Source organism: Tachysurus fulvidraco, chromosome 2, assembly GCF_022655615.1.
Source record: "Tachysurus fulvidraco isolate hzauxx_2018 chromosome 2, HZAU_PFXX_2.0, whole genome shotgun sequence".
Lineage (NCBI taxonomy): Eukaryota > Metazoa > Chordata > Actinopteri > Siluriformes > Bagridae > Tachysurus > Tachysurus fulvidraco.
In genome coordinates this window covers 5,719,510-5,738,441 of record NC_062519.1, presented here as the reverse complement: position 1 = coordinate 5,738,441, position 18,932 = coordinate 5,719,510, and the positions used below count along the sequence as shown (strand labels likewise).

The 18,932-nt window shown below is 36.2% G+C and overlaps 1 protein-coding gene across 2 annotated transcripts in view; it reads right to left on the bottom strand.

Annotated features, from left to right (window-relative positions):
• The window catches only part of LOC113656446 (E3 ubiquitin-protein ligase RNF123), a 133,910-nt gene that overhangs the window by 65,759 nt on the left and 49,219 nt on the right, over positions 1–18,932 (bottom strand). For both annotated transcript variants that reach the window (XM_027167724.2, XM_047809055.1), the window contains exon 35: positions 15,542–15,626. In XM_027167724.2, the coding sequence (XP_027023525.2) occupies positions 15,542–15,626 (85 nt within the window). The remainder of the gene's footprint in view (positions 1–15,541; positions 15,627–18,932) is intronic.

Genomic DNA, 18,932 nt, shown 5'->3' with positions numbered 1-18,932 from the left:
TTGCCCTGTGTATGATTGTGTATGTGAGTAATAAAATTTAAATTAGCATTTGAATTTAGTCTGTATTATTGAATTTATCTAACTAGCTTGACACGTCTTATTACTTTTAGTCTTATTACACTAGCTACCAATTTATAACCTAGTCAATTAGGTTGCCAGGCAACCAAAGGTTTGCAAAGGTTTTGTTTGCATAGTGGCCGAGCTAATAAATTTATGATTCTTCAGCACACAATTCTATTACCAGTCAAACATTTACACACCCTGTTATGCAGGACGATAGTGAATACATAAATATTATGGCTTGAGTTTATATTCTTTTTCCTTCCTGTCTTCTGAAGAACACCTTAATAGATACCTAATAACCGAAGCTTCCGGAAGAGCAAAGAAATCAACAGCTTATATTATTTATTTCCAACACTATACAGTAAGCACTGTTTTTCGCACAGAAACTCGCAATAGGTCTTTTTCTTTTTAGCATTTTTAAACTGAAAGAGAACAAACAAACCATGGCACAAATGCATTGTACAAGAGCATGAATACAACCTTGTTCTCTGACTAAAAGCAATTTCCAGACAATAATGACTCCAAAAATGACTACGCTTTTTGCTAGCAACTAGTAAACTAACAAAAATGACAACTGAAATAAAGAAAAAGAATCAGTTCCAATTTGATGAATCTTTTGAAGCCTCCAAGATATTGGCATTAAAAGCATCGCTTAGCATCGCTAAGTTCAGAGACGTCTGGAACTTAGCGATGCTTAAAAGTGTGTATAATTAGCTAGCGTTCATTGCAGGGCGGTTACACATTCTGTATGATTAGTTATACAAGGCAAATGTCAAGAGACAGAAAGCCTGTAATGAGTTTACATTATGGTACAATGGAAATTAATCAGCTTCATGTTTCAAGGCCATATTTAACCTTCCAGCTTGATGTCTCATGTAGGATTGCACCTAGACTTAAACATCTGTCAGGAAAAACAAATGAAAAGTCATGAAATGAAAAATGAAAAGACTTTTACCAGACCATGTCCACTATGGCTAAAGACTAAAGATACAACATTGCAAATTATCTACACAAATTTAATCATGAAAAGGAAAATACTTGTAAGAACCGTAGCAGTCATTGAACTGCCAGTTCTGGCATCACAGGATGACGTTGCCTATAAAGTCTGCCAATTAATTCCAATGTATGATGGAAAACTTATCTCAAATCGTGAAGGAAACCCGTCGTTTCCACCCCAAACCCTACCCTTCCACTTAAACTACTAAACCAATTACTCCCAATCCAATTAGCATGGCACCACAAACTGTACCGAATGCCCTTTAGCCAAATGTAACAATCGTCCAATCATCTCGATCGTCCTCCTACAAGAGTTTAGGCAGGACAGTCTGCATTCGAGTTTATTTTACATCCAAGCCTAAACATTCAGTACAAAAGAAGTGGTGACAAGACACTTTTCTTAAATGCATATACAGTACTCCATCAATCTATTAAAGTTCCATTAAAACAAACTTCTGTTTTTCTGCATTTGTCAGCAAACCAGACACATTTGCCTGCAAGGTGGCAATCAGTGTACTGTACCCTTGATTAAGTCTAAATGGTCTCCAGTCTTTAGAATCAGCCCTGAAAGCATACTCATACCTATTTGGAGCAGGTTCACTTGGACAAAAACAAACTGTGCATTTTCCTAGTAGAAAAAATAGGAACTTTGATAAGGAACATCACTATTTGATAATAAATCATATTGATACTGTAAGGAAAAACTTACATTCGAGGAAGGCATCAACACAAAACAAAATCTAAGAAGGACTCATGTGTCAGTTTTGTTATTAGAAACCGAAGCTACTAATGTATCACTTGTTTGCCCTCCCTAGGCTTTGTGACTGTGAGTAGGAAGGAAGTATGCTAATGAAAATGTTGTACACAGACACCCTTTTGGCAGAACTGCCTCCAACCAAGCCAACAAAAAGGATCCACATAATGTGTGGTTAATGTGGGAGTGAAGTGGGGAAACCTGACACAAAAACGATGGCAAATTATGAGTTTTCATCAATTTCACCACCAGGCACCAGCATGACACTCCAGACAGTGTGTCAGGGATCCATGAAGCTGCCGAGGATGGGACCAATCTGATCGATGTACTCAATCTTTAGTCAATGAACACACATGGAAGATCAAGGGAAGGTGTGGAGCTTGGCCACAACCGACAACCATCAAAATATGAATAGATATAAATAAAATAATAAAAAATTAAATCTAAACAAGAGTTAATCTTACAAAAGATGAAAAACAGTGGAAAAAATGCCTATAGCATATTCTCAGCTAGTGACAAACCCTGTTCTGTAATTTTTAAAGGACATGCACTAACCAACATGCTAAACAAAACCCATAAGTTTAAAACATGATGATGTCACAGCGATCATTGATCTGGACTCCAAACAGAGGAAAACAGTGGACCTTGTACTTCAGGTGGGAGGAATGTCATACACCATGTACCCTGTCAATCAAAGCAAGACTAGCCAATCTTAATTGGTTGTGAGCTCATCTATGTAGAAGAGGACTGATAGAATTTTCTCACATACAGTAGTGTGCTACACTGTCCTGAGACATAGAATAAGCAGCAGTTTTAAATGATGTATTGGCTTGATGTATGATGTATGTATCTTGGTAGAACAACACAGTACATGGTCTTCACCCTCCCTGGTTTGTAGTTAGCTAGTAGAATTGGAAATTGGCCACCAATTATCAAAAATAGAATAAAAATAGTGGAACAATCCAGGTAAAATGGTCTAAGCCTTAATCTGTTGTATCAATACCACCCTAGACTTCAAATTTTCAGACTTTACTTAGAATTCTGTAGAAAAATATAGTCAGAGAAGTCACTTGCATCTGTGTCCTTGGTTTCAGTATCTTTTTAGCCGTAAAACCAAATTCATTAAAAATATAAGCTATTACCTCAGTTATCAGCAAAATAAATATCGTTGATGTAAATCAGCACATATAACCTTCCGAACTTCCTAATCTTGTGGGGGTTTCTGAAAGCAGGTGTGTGCCTAAATAACAGATGGTGGAAGTGACAGAGGCATTTTTTATATTTGCAAACACCAAATTAACACATGGTTTTCACCTTATCACCTTCTTCGCTAGCAACCATGGAATCTCTCAAACCAGATCAGATTTGTGAACGACTCTAAAAATAAGCTAGGTAAGAAATAAATGTCGAAAAAATTCTTTTCTATCATGATCTATACACGTAAGAAGGGTTAATTACCAATTTCAGAGGTTTTAAAAACCCTAGTATTCTTTTCCCTACATTTTATATGATGAAGCTGCATGTCATACATCATCAGTTGTGATTCCACCACTCAGCAGAAACCTGAAGGTGAATAATGAGAGCTGTAAGCTGAGGTAATACGTCATGCGTGCTAAGCACACAAGACGGAGGACAGTTAATCAGCAGAGCCACTGAAATTGTCGGAGCATCGTTTTGCCTCTGTGGTGCATGGCTCAGGCTCGAGCGAGCTCCAGCTTAGTTCTGACAAGGAGAAAAAAGAAAGAAAGTAAAAAAAAAAGAAATAAAGCGAGATGCGCAATCTTAGCAATCATACCCGCACATGTTGGCATGATTCCCGCAAAGCTTTTTGGCTCTTCCCAATAATTATAGACGCTATGGGAGGAGAAAATGGTAGATGTGAAGGGATAATTAGAGATGAGCTCAGCTCCCCAGGCCCCCAGAGCACAGAAAGCTGACCTTGTACAAAAGGTGCACATAATTAAAGCAAGTAGGCTGTGGTATGGTGCAGGGCAAAGGCCAGGCACAGGTTTGTGTTTTTATTGCAATAATAATAATAATAATAATAATAATAATAATAATAATAATAATAATAATAATAATAATAATACAAGTATATATTTATGGGTTTGCAGTGTCATGAACACAAACAGGGTTAAAAAAAATTATATAGGCTACAAGAAAATTCAGTATCTGAATAGTAGTTATGGAAGAAAATTTTAATCTAAAATTGAAGTAAATTTATTAAGTAAATAAAAATTGATTGATTGATTGATTGATTGATTGATTGATTGATTGATTGGTAAATAAATAAATAAAATTTATTATTATTATACATCTATTTATGAGAATACATTACTTTTAGAAATCCAATGAGTTTTGAAAAACATTTAAAACTCAAAATGACTTTTAACTAACTAATTCATTCTAATTTGTGCTAAAACAGACTGTAGAACATTCCTATAAAAAAATCTTCACATTAAATTCAAAATGAACAAAAACATGAGAATGTGTTCTCATACATGTACATATTCACATGCTGTGCATTATTACATATGTACTGTATATAAAGAAAGAAATCAATCAATCTGAATCTGTAAGCTGACAGTAAGCTTTAATTTAGGAAAAGCCTGATATTGACTTAGACACTGTGATGAGAAGCAGACTATAAAATGTGACCACTCTCATCTCATAATGATAAATACAGCTGATTTTATTCGATTATACATATTACATTTTTAATTTAAGGTGCCGATGCCTGTAGACACTGAGCAGGCCTTTTTAACTAAACCAATATAACTAAATTATCAATCTCAACCTAATCTGACATCACTCTTTCTGTGTGTGTGTGTGTGTGTGTGTGTGTGTGTGTGTGTGTGTGTGTGTGTGTGTGTGTGTGTGTGTGTGTGTCAGATAATGTGCAAAAAGTTAAATTCCTCACTTTTTGATCAAGTTGCTGCAGTTTTCTCTTGGCCCCTTCTTATAACTCTATCAATACAAAATAAAAAAGCAAGGCTGCAAGAAATGGTAAGAGATCGATAATGTGCCATTAGTGCACCACTGAAGAAGATATCTTTTGTATCCAGAATATCTGGCATGCCTTTATCCCTGCATCATGGATGTATGGATGTATGGATGTATGGATGGACGGAAGGAACAACAAACAAACAAAGGAACGAAGGAAAAAAGGAAAGAAAAATAAAGATGCTTCCTGCCCGCTTACACTGGTTGACAGTTCTAGAATGGTGAGGGGTTTTATTTATAACCAAATATACAGTTCTACAGAGTGAAGCTTTAGGGTGACAGAGTGTAGTGATGATGGCACTTCTGAGTACTAGCACATAATCTAGGCATGAATATGATATCTGTGCAGGTTTTTAGCCATTCCTGATGCCCAAATGTTCCATAGAAATAAACTCAAATACTGGACAACTCAAACTTATGACTAGTCCTCATCAAGAAAAGTAGCTTTTAACTAAAATAAACCAAACGCTCCATTTAGAATTCATTTAGGCACATGGGTTTGTTCTTTTTAAGAAATGATCTCACAGAGAAGAGTGTGATTCTCTCTGTTTATCCAACAACTATCCTGAACTTGTTTTGGTCAGTGTGCATATTTTCAGCCTTATTATCCCTTTAACAGCTCTGAATTGAATTCTGCCTACTTTATGAGTCACTTTAGATAAAAGCATCAGCCAAATGAATAAACGTAAAATGAGAATGTAATGACCGGAGAGTGAATTTCCTGGATTTCACATAAATTAAGCTGTAAAAAAAACAACAACTATGCACTCACTTTAACCCTTTAATACATTATAGACTATGTGAATTGTAAGTGATGAGACGATGTTTCCATGAAAAGTGCTCACTTTTTAAGTTCTTGCACATAGAGTTATTCCATTTTCTTTCAGACTGTAGTGCGTGTGACTCTTGCGGTTTTGTGCCTCCACCAGATCAGAGCTGCAAACTCCACACAATTTTATTTTCACCTGCACTCTGTTCAGCACCAGTCATCACCATGGCAACCCTTCCACCACCCGACTCCCACCTTCCTCACACCTTCCAAAAAACCATCAAAAGAAACCAACAGCCATTTATAACAGTGTCTGAAGAGGCCAATGACCAAATCGCACAAAGACAGCAGCAGGAAACAAGAAGTCTGAAGTTACGACATGCTGTGAGAAGATGATTTATTGGTTCGGTGGCTCACAAAACAAAAGACATTGCTCACTTTGGTCTCATCTTTAGACTTAGATAAACTGAAGCTAGAAGTGGTTCATTAACCTGGTTATTTACCCACTGCTGCCTTTGTGTTGAGTCGTGCTGAGCTGAGCTTGGACTCTGCTTCACCTCTCCAGCACTTTGGACTATTCTAAATTATGGACATCATCGCCCACAATGAATAACAATGTCGTACACTGGAAAATACATTTCAAGTCAATTGCACTTTAGCTGTGAAATTAGAGCTCTGAAAATGGACAGTGAAAATGGATCCAAGTACTAGCCTGGTAACACACAACTGCACTTTTACAATGAAAGAGAAATAATGGTTCCCAAAATAAATGGTCTAATCATCAAGAGCGAACTAATTCTTTAAGTTTAGACATTTTGTTTGGTCCTTAACACAAGAAGAAGTACTTTTGGGGAGGACATCATGCCAAAATAAATAAATCTATGATTTAAAGATGAGATAAAATTTCCGAGGGGCTTGGTGGTTAGCACGTTCGCCTCACACCTCCAGGGTCGGGGTTCGATTCCCGCCTCCGCCTTGTGTGTGTGGAGTTTGCATGTTCTCCCCGTGCCTTGGGCGTTTCCTCCGGGTACTCCGGTTTCCTCCCCCAGTCCAAAGACATGCATGGTAAGTTGATTGGCCTCTCTGGAAAATTGTCCGTATTGTGTGAGTGAATGAGAGTGTGTGTGCCCTGCAATGGTTTGGCACTCCATCCAGGGTGTATCCTGCCTTGATGCCCAATGACGCCTGAGATAGGCACAGGCACCCCGTGACCCGAGAAGTTTGGATAAGCGGTGAGTGAGATAAAATTTCCTCCACTTATCATTATGGATTAGCTTTAAACGTAAAGGAGTGATGTTTGGCAAAACTGACACTTTGTAATGGTGAAGCTCCTGTCCTTATGTTCAAGATGTAATTATTTAGAACACGGAGGATGTTTCAGTGCTGAACCCTGAGTTGCTGCCCAAACAGCTGCCAAAAATGAAATAAAGCTAGCTGATACATATAAAACTGGCATGTCAGCTAAGCAGCAAGTTAAGTCTGTTAAATTCAAAGTCAGCTCTCTGATGTCAATGATATGATCGTTAGCTACTTACAGTATCTGAAGCTTCTTCGAACCATTAACCCTCTTAACTGTACCTACAACATTCATGTCTTCTGCTGGCTTGAAAAGGGGTCGATGAGAAGAAATGTGTTTATAAACGAACGCTTCCACAATTTGACGAATTTTGTCAAATGGCTAGAGTCTCCTGCAATGGTTCTTCAACCCGGAGGTCAATCTGCTGTCCAGACAACATCTCACTCAGAGGTCTATATAAGCTTCTACATCTTTAAGTAATAAATCATGACCAGCTTTTACTTTACATGTATTAAAAGTTAATAGTTATATGTTAATTATTCTCTCGAGCAACCTGAATCCCTGCAGTCTACTTAAAGAAATTGGATTTCATCGCAATGAATAATAAATACAATGCAATTGAAAGAAAGATCTATTTACATATCCTGTTGACTGTAATATGACAAAGTGATTAATTAGTCTGTTATGGATTGAGTTAACAGTCATAAGCTTTGTCATGCGATGATGCAATTTTTGACAACTAATTTCCTATTTAAATACTGCTTTGTTTGATAATCCTATAGCTTCCTATTTTTCTATCCTGTTGGTCAAGTGGACATTTTCCCAGTTTGTTCTGATGTACTGATGCATGTATAACAAAAGTGTGAGTGGGTACGGCTTTCCCCAGGTGGGAAAGCGCAGTCTAGAATTAGACCTTCCTCTAAACATGCTGGTCTGTCATATCAACCTGAAAGAGCCTACGGAAAGAGCCTACGTCCGTAAAAACCCTGTGGATACACCATGCCTCAAACAAACAAGTGATCAGAATTATTGAAGGTAAATTTCTCCAAGGGCAAAGTCAGATTCATGGGAGTTGAATCATTCATGAATCTTTCATATTGACATACAATCTACCAAACTATCTAGAACTTCTATGCATTAAAAGGAATCACATGCTAATCTTGTGGAAGCAGATGAATTAATATTAGCTAACAGTTGGTTTTTAACAGATGTAATGGAATAAAATTAGCTGGTGTTAAATTGGTAATCCTTCAATTCTCAAGAACAAAAGCTGATTAATGCCTTGATCCGAGATCAGATTAAACACACTAACTACTCATGTTTTAGTCAACTCTCTCATAAGAATATAACTGCCACAATTCTCGTGCAATACTCCAGGAAATGTTAACTGCTTACTTACTTTCCGCTGTATGTAGAATAATTCTAATGAAAAGTCTTCAATTTCTTATGCAAGTAATAAAAGACTAATGGACTTGCTGTTATAGGATCAGGTATATCCGGCGATACAGTAGAATATCTTTTATTTACAATTTAATATTTATTAACAAACTTTTTACACACCCTTAATCCAAAACAACTAACATTCATCTCATTAATATAACTGAGGTTTAAGGGCCTTGCTCAAGGGCCCAGCCCTGGAAGCATGGTGGCCCTGGGATTTGAATTCACAGCCTTTTGATCAGTAATTTAAAGTCTGCAGGCTAGTATGAGTTAGTTCCTGTTGTTACTTACAATATAGCAACTATATATTTATCCTTCTTTCCATTCTCTTAAAATTATTCATAGGGTTTGCCATATCATCATCAAGTTTCTCTTAATGACTCTGACACACCTAGGAGACGGCGGATTTAAAAATGAACCATATCAACAATTACATTCTTCTATGTTAAACAAGATTAAAAAAAAATATTTTTACTATATAATTTATATTAGCTGACAGACATATTCTCATGTAAGTCATTACTACAGAAGTCAGAACAACAGAACATTAACATGATCTTTCAAGATTAGCTTATGACACGAATCATAACGGCCTTACTGCTAGCTTATTATCATGTAAATACCGTCCTTGGTATTCATTCTTCAAGTAAAAGATCATTCTAACCAAGTGTTAGAAAATGATTGCTTGATTGCTAGATATGAGACGCATTCTCGGCTGAAGAACAAAAAAAACACACAAATCATTCAAATGTTTTCAAAAATGATGAGAATATTTGATATTTGAAGAAGGACATATGAACATGGGGAAGAAAAACAGCAGACAGCATACAAGCAAAGTCCTCAGCAGGGATTTGGTGTGACAGAAGGTGCCTCATGTCACTCCAGTGCTTTCCACATTAAAAATTTCTCTCTGGGTGTGACATGCCAAGTACAACAGCACTTAATATCTTTCACTGTTGCTTTAAATAGAAAAGGTGTTTCTGAGTCTATTTTTATGTTACACTGTGGAATATAATAATGGGGTCATGCTGTTTAGTGGCATTTGTTGCTGTTTTCACCAGCACGACTCACCCCATCTATTCCATCCACTTTATATTAGAGAAAATTTCTATGCCATACAATACATTTTACAGGCAATTTAGCTGAATAACTAAAAATAATTAAAAATAATAATAATAACTGGTTTGTTGTGTCCAAGTTATGCATTGAATTCCATCCAACAGTCTTCTGCTAAATATTAGAGCTGTACACATGCTGCAATAATATATGTATATATGTATATATATCTGGTGGTGGAGCTTTGTGTAGATTTGTGGGAATGGGGATTGGCTGAAGAACTTAATCAAATCATCAAATTTTATTTTCTTTGTTATTAACTCGACTAGCTTAACCATTAATTTAACAAATTTGGACAGGTCTTGCCTAACACACCTAAGTTAAATAAAACATGCTAAGGATCAATTGTCAGACAACTAGCAAGAGCTTTAAAGATGCAAAGGTAATTCTGTTGGGGTTTTTTTTGTTGTTGTCACCTTATTTCTGTCGAAAAAGGTCATCTTTTGAAGCAAGATTTTTTTTTCTTCAGGTAGAAAAACCACCATGAGTGAGTTACAGTCTATCAGCACTATGTGAAGAAGGTTGACAAGATGAAAGCCCATAAAACAGAAATACACGTAGCGTAAGCTGGCTGACATTAAGAGGAAAAGGCCAAGTCTTATCTGAGAATGCTGGCGGGATAAGCAAGTGCAAGGTGGAAAAAGGAGGAGAAGGCAAGAGCAAGAGCAAATGTTTAACATTCTGTACGGTCAAGCCTGGATACATAGCCTGGATGATGTATACAAATGTTTTTTTGAGCAAATTCTCCAAGACTGCAGGCAGAATTTTGACAGAATTTAAGTCCGCCCTACCAAGTAAGTCAGATTACGCCTGGTCCCTGAGTCTGTTTGTCTGGCCCAGATTCTTTGTGAATAATACATGTTGGGTAGAATGTCACGACATTCACACAACAGGACAAAAATATATCGCGAAGGACTGGTACGATCAGCCTTGAGCGACTGTTGTTTTTCTAATTCTGTGCCTCGGGGTGAGTCTAACTTTAGCCAGATTCACATCACATTTTTCACACTTTGACAAGGTCTCACTAGCTCTGACTCTTTATTCGCAAAGTGCCTCAGGTGAAACAATGGTATGAGCAAAAGAATCTTCTTTTGAAGGAATTCTGAATGTGACAAACAAAATCAAGGGATGAGCTGCTTTTAAAAGGTTTCTGAACACGGACGGCGAGCGAGAGGTTTTTCACAATAAAGCTTCTTTGAAATAGACTGAGCAAATATCACCGATCCCGTTTCTCAGTAATAGGTAAGAGTAAACTTGTTTGTGTTTGGGCTCCAGGTTCCAGATCGATCCTGACAAAATGCTGGGCTCTGCTTGCTGGCAAATTACACAGTCTAGGTCAAATACGTTTGAAATTACATGGGGACGTTCCTGAAGATGTTCACCCACACAGCCAATCTGTCTGTAACTTCCTTCTCAAACGTTCCAGCCAACAGCTTCCTCATAGCATGTGTAATACATGATGTATTAAACTAGACATGGTATAGACTTATCACATTATTTCTAAAAAAAAATATCAATATATATAAATATATAAAAAAAATAACTAATAGTACTACAAAGAAACTCATTATACTCAAGTCAGTAAGAAAACAAAAACAAAATAACAGTGCTATGGTAAAATAGTAATAATCAGCCAGTACTGCAAATCTAACAATAATCCTGGCAGACAGATTCTATCAAGCATGTTCTGATAAACAAGCACTGAAACAAACAACGGGTTTTGACGAGTTCCAGACAGTGCAGGACCTGACAGATGACAGTTTCACCACCAACCGCTGAGCTTTTCCGTGGACAATTTACACAACGCAAAACATTTATCACCACTCCAGCCTGACTCTCAGTCCAGATAAAAAAAAAAATCTATAAGGTTGAAAATCTTTCACTCAATACTAAACCATTATACTCAATGAGTAGTAAAAAAAATAATGCCCAAGAAAAAAGATCATACTATAATACAAAATTATTTGAAAGAATTAAAATACACATAATACTCAGTCAGTACTACTGAAAAATAATGATGCTAGAGTACTAAGATACTCAGGATACTCATAAATAAATAAATAAATAAATAAATAAATAAATAAATAGGTATTAACAAAAGTTGAAAGATTTTGTCAATAATAATAATAATAATGATAGAAAAAAATTCAAGAAAAAAATTTCAGTACATCAGAACTTAAATTTAGAACATCGATACTAAAAAGGTAATCCTAAAACTAGTGAAAAGTGATTTATTAATAATTCTCAACTCACTGTCACTACTAAAGAAAAACAATTACACTCATTCAGTCCTAAAGAAATAATTCCGAGCCAGTACTAAAATACATAACATTATTCCAAATATTATTAAAATTCTATTGTAATAATTCTATCTAGCCCTTAAAAAAAAAAAAATCAGCCAATCAATTCTAAAGAAAGACAATATTATATAAACAGTATAACAGCCAGCATTTTTTCAAAGACAGTCTTTTTTTTAATAATAATGTTGATTTTCCCATGCTAGCAATATGAACTGCTTGGGAGTAAACAGTATTAAAGAAAAAAAAAACGAGTGCTCAGAGCAAAATAGCCGGAAATGTTAAAACTCAAGCCACTGAACGTATGCAGTTATAGAGGACATCATGACCGAGCAAAGCAACCCAAACCCCGCTCCGCATTACTGACCCTCAATCTTCTCAAACACACACACAGACACACACACACACAAAATAAAAAAAACTGCACAGTTTTAGCTGTAACAGACATACAGCCTCTCCTCTCCTCTAATGGACACGAGGAAAAAGGAAACTGTACAACCCTACAAAGAGAAATTAGCCAATCTCAGAAAAGAAAGTGTCTTGGCAGAGTTTCTATCCACACATATTAAGACGTGTGACTCATGATCAGCAGAGCCTGATGGACGCCAGAGTGCTTCGGAAGACAATCAGAGCCATTATATAAGTCACAGTTCAGCTTAACAGGCCAAAACTCTAAGCTGAAGAAAAACATGAGCAGCATTAGCTAACAAACTTTCATGATTTGAATTCATATTCTAAATGTCTAGTTGGGTTTTCTAAAAACACTTTAAAAGACACGTGCACTAGGGCTGGTCATATGTTATGTATGCAAAAGCATTAAAATATATAATTGAATGTGTAAGATCGGGGGCACGGTGGCTTAGTGGTTAGCACGTTTGCCTCACACCTCCAGGGTTGAGGGATCGATTCCCACCTCCGCCTTGTGTGTGTGGAGTTTGCATGTTCTCCCCGTGCCTTTCCTCTGGGTACTCCGGTTTCCTCCCCCGGTCCAAAGACATGCATGGTGGGTTGATTGGCATTTCTGGAAAAATTGTCCGTAGTGTGTGAGTGTGTGAGTGAATGAGAGTGTGTGTGTATGGGGTCAGAATTGTTTCCTTATTCTGAATAAATATACTATGATCCACAAATAAATATAAAGAGTTTCACAAATATTTTTTAAATTAACAAATGCACAATAAGCAAACCATAAATATATGTTACAAATTTCACAAAAAGAAATGAAATTCACAAATAAATAAAATGGGATTTGCAAATAAAAAAAATATTTATAAATATATATTTAATTGTATATATTTGTGAATGGCTTCCTGCTCATTAGTGAATCACGTTCTGTGCATTTGTGGATTTGTAACATTTCTAACGTCAAGACGTGCACAAGAATCCACAAATAGGTGGACTCCGCCCACGGTCTACTCCAGCCAATCGGACAACGGTCTCGTGGCGCTGACCAATCGTGGCACATGATTGGTTGGAGGTAGACCATGTCAACATGTATCATCGGGAATAAGAGGAAAAATCTACACAAGAGCAAAAACCTTAAAAATTAACTCTAATATCAATAATCTTGTCAAAAATAACATTTTTTACTAACTCTTCATGCTCAGTATTCAAAAAGGGAAGTTTGACTTAACATGGTTTAAGAGAATTCAGAAGTAGAAAATAAAATCCCTCAATAATGCCAATTAGCAGGGATTAGATCACTATAATTTGTAGTTATTACATCCATAATGCATATGTGGTGTAATGATTTAGACCTATGCTGAAAGGAGCATTTAGATTTATAGCATTTATGGCATAAAACATATCGATTTATGGCATTTAGCAGGTACCAACGGTCTCGTGGCGCTGACCAATCGTGGCACGTGATTGGTTGGAGGTAGACCGTGCCACGATTGGTCAGCGCCACGAGACCGTTGTCCGATTGGCTGGAGTAGACGGTGGGCGGAGTCCACCTATTTGTGGATTTTTGTACACGTCTTGACGTTAGAAATGTTACAAATCCACAAATGCACAGAACGCAATTCACTAATGAGCAGGAAGCCATTCACAAATAAATACAATTAAATATATATTTATAAATATTTTTTTATTTGCAAATCCCATTTTATTTATTTGTGAATTTCATTTCTTTTTGTGAAATTTGTAACATATATTTACGGTTTGCTTATTGTGCATTTGGTAATTGTAAAAAATATTTGTGAAACTTTTTATATTTATTTGTGGATCATAGTATATTTATTCAGAATAACGAAACAATTCTGACCCCATATGTGTGTGTGCCCTGCAATGGGTTGGCACTCCATCCAGGGTGTAATCTGCCTTGATGCCCGATGACGCCTGAGATAGGCACAGGCTCCCCGTGACCCGAGTAGTTCGGATAAGCGGTAGAAAATGAATGAATGAATGAATGAATGAATGAATGAATGTGTAAGTTCTTAAATTTGAAATGATCCAGGAGATATTTTTCGAAACACATTTTCTAAACCTATAGACTAAATATTCTGAATATTTTGGAAATCTAATCTTAAAAGCAAATGTTTGTTCTAAAACATGCCAAGAGTTAACAATTTACAGTCAAAGACATAAGTTTACACACCCACTTGCTGAATCTACAAAATGTTAATAATATAAAAGAAATAAAATATTCTGTTGTTTTGAAAGAGGACATAAAGGTAATTGGTGCGAGAGTAGAGGATGTGAGGGGATAGAGCTAGGTGGAAACCAACGAAAAAGGAAAGTGAACTTAATCTGTAAATTGCAAACTGTTGTATTTAGTTCTGCCGGGAAAAAGGGTATTTCACACAACAGAAGAAAAAATAATGACTGAATTTGAAAGTATTATTCTGATGAACTGTGTGTAGTGTACAGTAACTGTGCTCAGGTAAACTGGCCAGCACAACGGTTTTCGAGCTGCCGTTATCTGAAAGCGAATAAACACCTTCTGACCGAGCATGTGAAGCACCCAGGAGCAGTGAAAAGGCAACACCACACCGCTGCGCCAATGTGTAACAGACAGAATGCCCCAGTGAGGTGGCAAACTTTCACAAATAGCCTGTTTACTGAAGATTCTCCAACAACCTACATCTTTTTTTTTTTTTAATCCTGGCAGACAGATTCTATCAGGCATGTTCTGATAAACAAGCACTGAAACAAACAACGGGTTTTGACGAGTTCCAAACAGTGCACGGTCTGACAGATGACAGTTTCACCACCGACCGCTGAGCTTTTCTGTGGAAAATTTACACAACGCAAAACATTTATCACCACTCCAGCCTGATTTGTAGGTCAATGCATGAAAATAGGTAGAGAGCAAAACAGATTGAGATGTCCGGCGTGTGAAAAAAATTAATGAGTGTGTCCACAGGAGGTATGCTGCCCCTAATCTTCCTGGCATAACTAACACGTCTGGAGATACGTGTACATGTACAACATGGGAACACAGAAGGTGTCAGACAGCGCTGCAGGAAACAGAGCAGGCAATTAGAGTGAGACGCTCCTGGAGAACAGTGAGGGCATGGATACACACTTGCACACACTAAATCTGTTACACACATTCACATTCGCACAAGCACAACCATGTCACTTGCTTTGGCTCCTCTAAGCTACCGAGGTCTTTAAAGAGAAACTTGACCTCTGAAGGTTTACGGGAAGGTCGTGCACCGTCCAGTAAACAAGACAGTTCAACATATTGTTTACTGAGTGTTAATGAGTCTTTCCTTCTGTAAGTAGTTTTTTTTTTTCGACATTAAAGCCAGGGTTAGAAGCTCCATAAATTGATGCTGTAACAAAGCAGGTTAAGGACTCACCCTTTTCTCTCAGAGTCGACCAGGACTCGCACTAGGATTCCTGTAACTGCAACCAGTATGGGGTAATGATCCACACTCTCCAGCCCTGTATACACACACAAACAGATATTAAAATAAAACAAATATGGAACCTTCAAACAGATAAATCGACGAGTAAAGCTTAACGAACACTTCATGATTAGTTGTAGTTAATTATATCATTATTATTATGATTATGATGATAAAAGTAAAGAACTACAGAATGATATTTAAAAATAATAATAAGGACACCCTTATATTATTTCATCATTTACATCTTTTCATACAAAATTAAGCGGTCCTGTTTTTGTTGTTGTTGTTGTCTATTTATTTTCTTTTTTTAGTTTGTAGTAGTCTATATTTTTATGGAGTGTTATGGAGACATTCCTCAATGAAAGACAGATCAATTTAAAATAAAATAAAATAAAATACACATAAACAAACAAACAAACAAACAAACAAATAAACATTTGAAATAAAAACAAAACCTAAAAAAAAGAATATATATATATACAGTATATATATATATATATATATATATATATATATATATATATATATATATATATATATATATATATATATATATATAAATAATATAATGTAAAACATATATTACAAAATAAAAAATGACCAATGGGACAAAAAATAAACAATTGAATGAGAACAATACAATATGAAGTAATATTGTGAAGTGTAAGAGCCTGAATCTACTATCTTTTTTCTGTTTGCACCTCCAACCTGAATCTGGCTTGCAAATGCTACCTAAGAAAGAAAGAGAATCCGTCTCCGTGACTATTTTCAGCTCTGTGATGCCGGTTTGTCTATTTTTAACCTAATATTACCTACAGTCTGTTTGGGATGTTGAACTGGAGTATGTGATGGTTTCTGTCTGCAGTGTGTAAGGTTTCTGTAAACTCTACAGTACAGAATCTGCAGTAGTTAAGGTCACTAATCATTTGTTAATAGCTTCGGACTCTCTTCTGTCTCTCTTATAGTTTGTCTCTCCGGGTAGATGCAGGCATGGGTTCGGTTCACTTTGGAGTCCTTCAGGGTTCAGTCTCGGGCCCCTTTCTATTTGCTATATTTATATTTTGGCCAGGTTAAAATCACACGGTCTTAAAGGTGGGGTGCACAATGTTTAAAAGCCAATGTTGACATTTAAAAACCAAAACAAACACGCCCCTAACCCAAATGCATGTCACACATGCACATTGAACACTCTCTCCGCCTCATTTTGGCAATACACGCCCCTTTCTGCTCATTGGCTACACGTTTGTTTTGTTTGTCGGCCCGACTCAGCTTCCTGAAGCATTTCTCAAACATCGTACACCCCACCTTTAATGATAAATTTTCATTTATTCTAATCCTGGTGAAAATTTTGTAATCTTTTATATTGCATATGTCTTATATTGAGCTTTTCTTTGATATTTTCTTTGAGTTCTGAGAGAAAATTATAGATGGCACTCTGTGTGTGTGTGTGTGTGTGTGTGTGTGTGTGTGTGTGTGTGTGTGTGTGTGTGTGTGTGTGTGTGTGTGTGTGTGTGTGTTGTCTCTTTTCATTTAAACCTTGGATAAATCTGCTTTGAGTTTGAAATGTTTTTTTTAAAGCCCTAGGATTTTATTTTTTATGTGAGTTTGTCCCTTGATCCAAGCATTTGCAGCATACTGTTAAAATGTCCTTCTTTCATCTCAGAAATATTACAGAATTCCATCCTTTGGAATCTTTCTCTGTGGTTGAAAAGATGATCGATACACATTGATTATCGCAATGCGATCCTTGCTGGGGTCTCGAAGAATATAATAAATAAAGTGCAGTAAGTGCAAATTTTGGCAGCTGGAATCCTTAATAGGTCCAGGATAAGTGACGACATCAGTCCTGTTTTGGAGTCGTAGCACTGGTTCCTTGTCAGGACACAGATTTCCTGTTGATTTTAACATCCACATGCTTACATGCATGACTTTGCATGATCTTTTTAGTACTTTGCTGAGCTTTGAACCCATTATACCCCAAAACATACAGTCCATACAGGATTTTGCTGAGGATTTTTTTATTTATTTATTTTTTTTTTTTGTGGTTGTTTCAGCCAGAAATGTTTTATGCTTTTTTTTTTGGCAATTTAGTAAAGCTGATTTGATTTAGTAAAGCTGCAAGCACAGGATTCTTCTTACCAGTAAAATTAACTCTTACCAGTGAAGCCACATGTGTGATGTGTGATTACTTTTGCTGATAACTATACATTTGACACACATTAATTGAAAATAGCTTTTGCTGAATGCACGTTTTGATGGCATCACATGACGTTTCTTGGCCGAAAGTGCAGAAAAAATCTGCAGACATTTTAAAATAATGCGTTAAAAGCAAAATAGCAAAATCCTCTAAGGAACTGATTTTATTCTTAAGCTCCAAATCTGGACTGAGGCGCGGTCTCTTATTCTATTTAAATCGTATCTATTTATGCTTTAGAATTTCATTAATCATGAATTAGTTTTTTTCTACCAATTAGCAATTATTGTTGCTATAATTACTTGGAATTGTGTTTTATTAGTAACTGATTTCATGCAATTTTTTTTACTTTGATTCCTGTCATTCTTTTATTGTTTTTTTTTTCTCTGTGTAAAGCCCCATAATAAGTTTCATTATTATTATTATTATTATTATTATTATTATTATTATTATTATTAGTTATACCTTTATCTGTAGTGCAAAACTTTAGAAATCACGTTAGACCGCAAACATCTTAGAAGATTGAATACAAATTTATATAAAAGAAAAAAAAAAAGTAAGGAAACAAAAAAAACAACATTTAAAAAAGGCCATACTGGAGAAAAGTAAAAAGTGGAACAGGTGCTAATGCTCCTGCTGATTTAGCGTGGATAAATACAATTTGCAGCACAATTTAACTCAGCTTTTACAGAGAAAATCACTGCGGATTCCAGCGGCAGCGCCACAAAGGCAATTTACAGAGCAACAGATTCATGAACACTGTGCAGCAATCTTGTAAACATGTTAGAAGCTTGTGTGAAGTTGCTGATAGAGTGTCTGTTGTACCCTTAATGTAAATTGACCCATTCAAGACCATGAGGCCACACTGAATGATACTTGGAAAATCACTTTAGTGCAATTATTTAGAACATGGATTAGATGCTAAATGGAGCACGCACCATTTAATAAATGATTATGTTAAAGCTGATGTGAACATGCTTTGGATCCTGCACTGGTTACACAGCTTGCTTATTTTATCACTATACAGTTCCAAAGAGCCTGCAATAAAGGTATAAATCATGCATAAATGTCGAGTAGGGGTAAACGCAGAAGACCCAACGTTACTGAAATGAGATGCTATCTATGCTATCTGAATCCAATCTCATT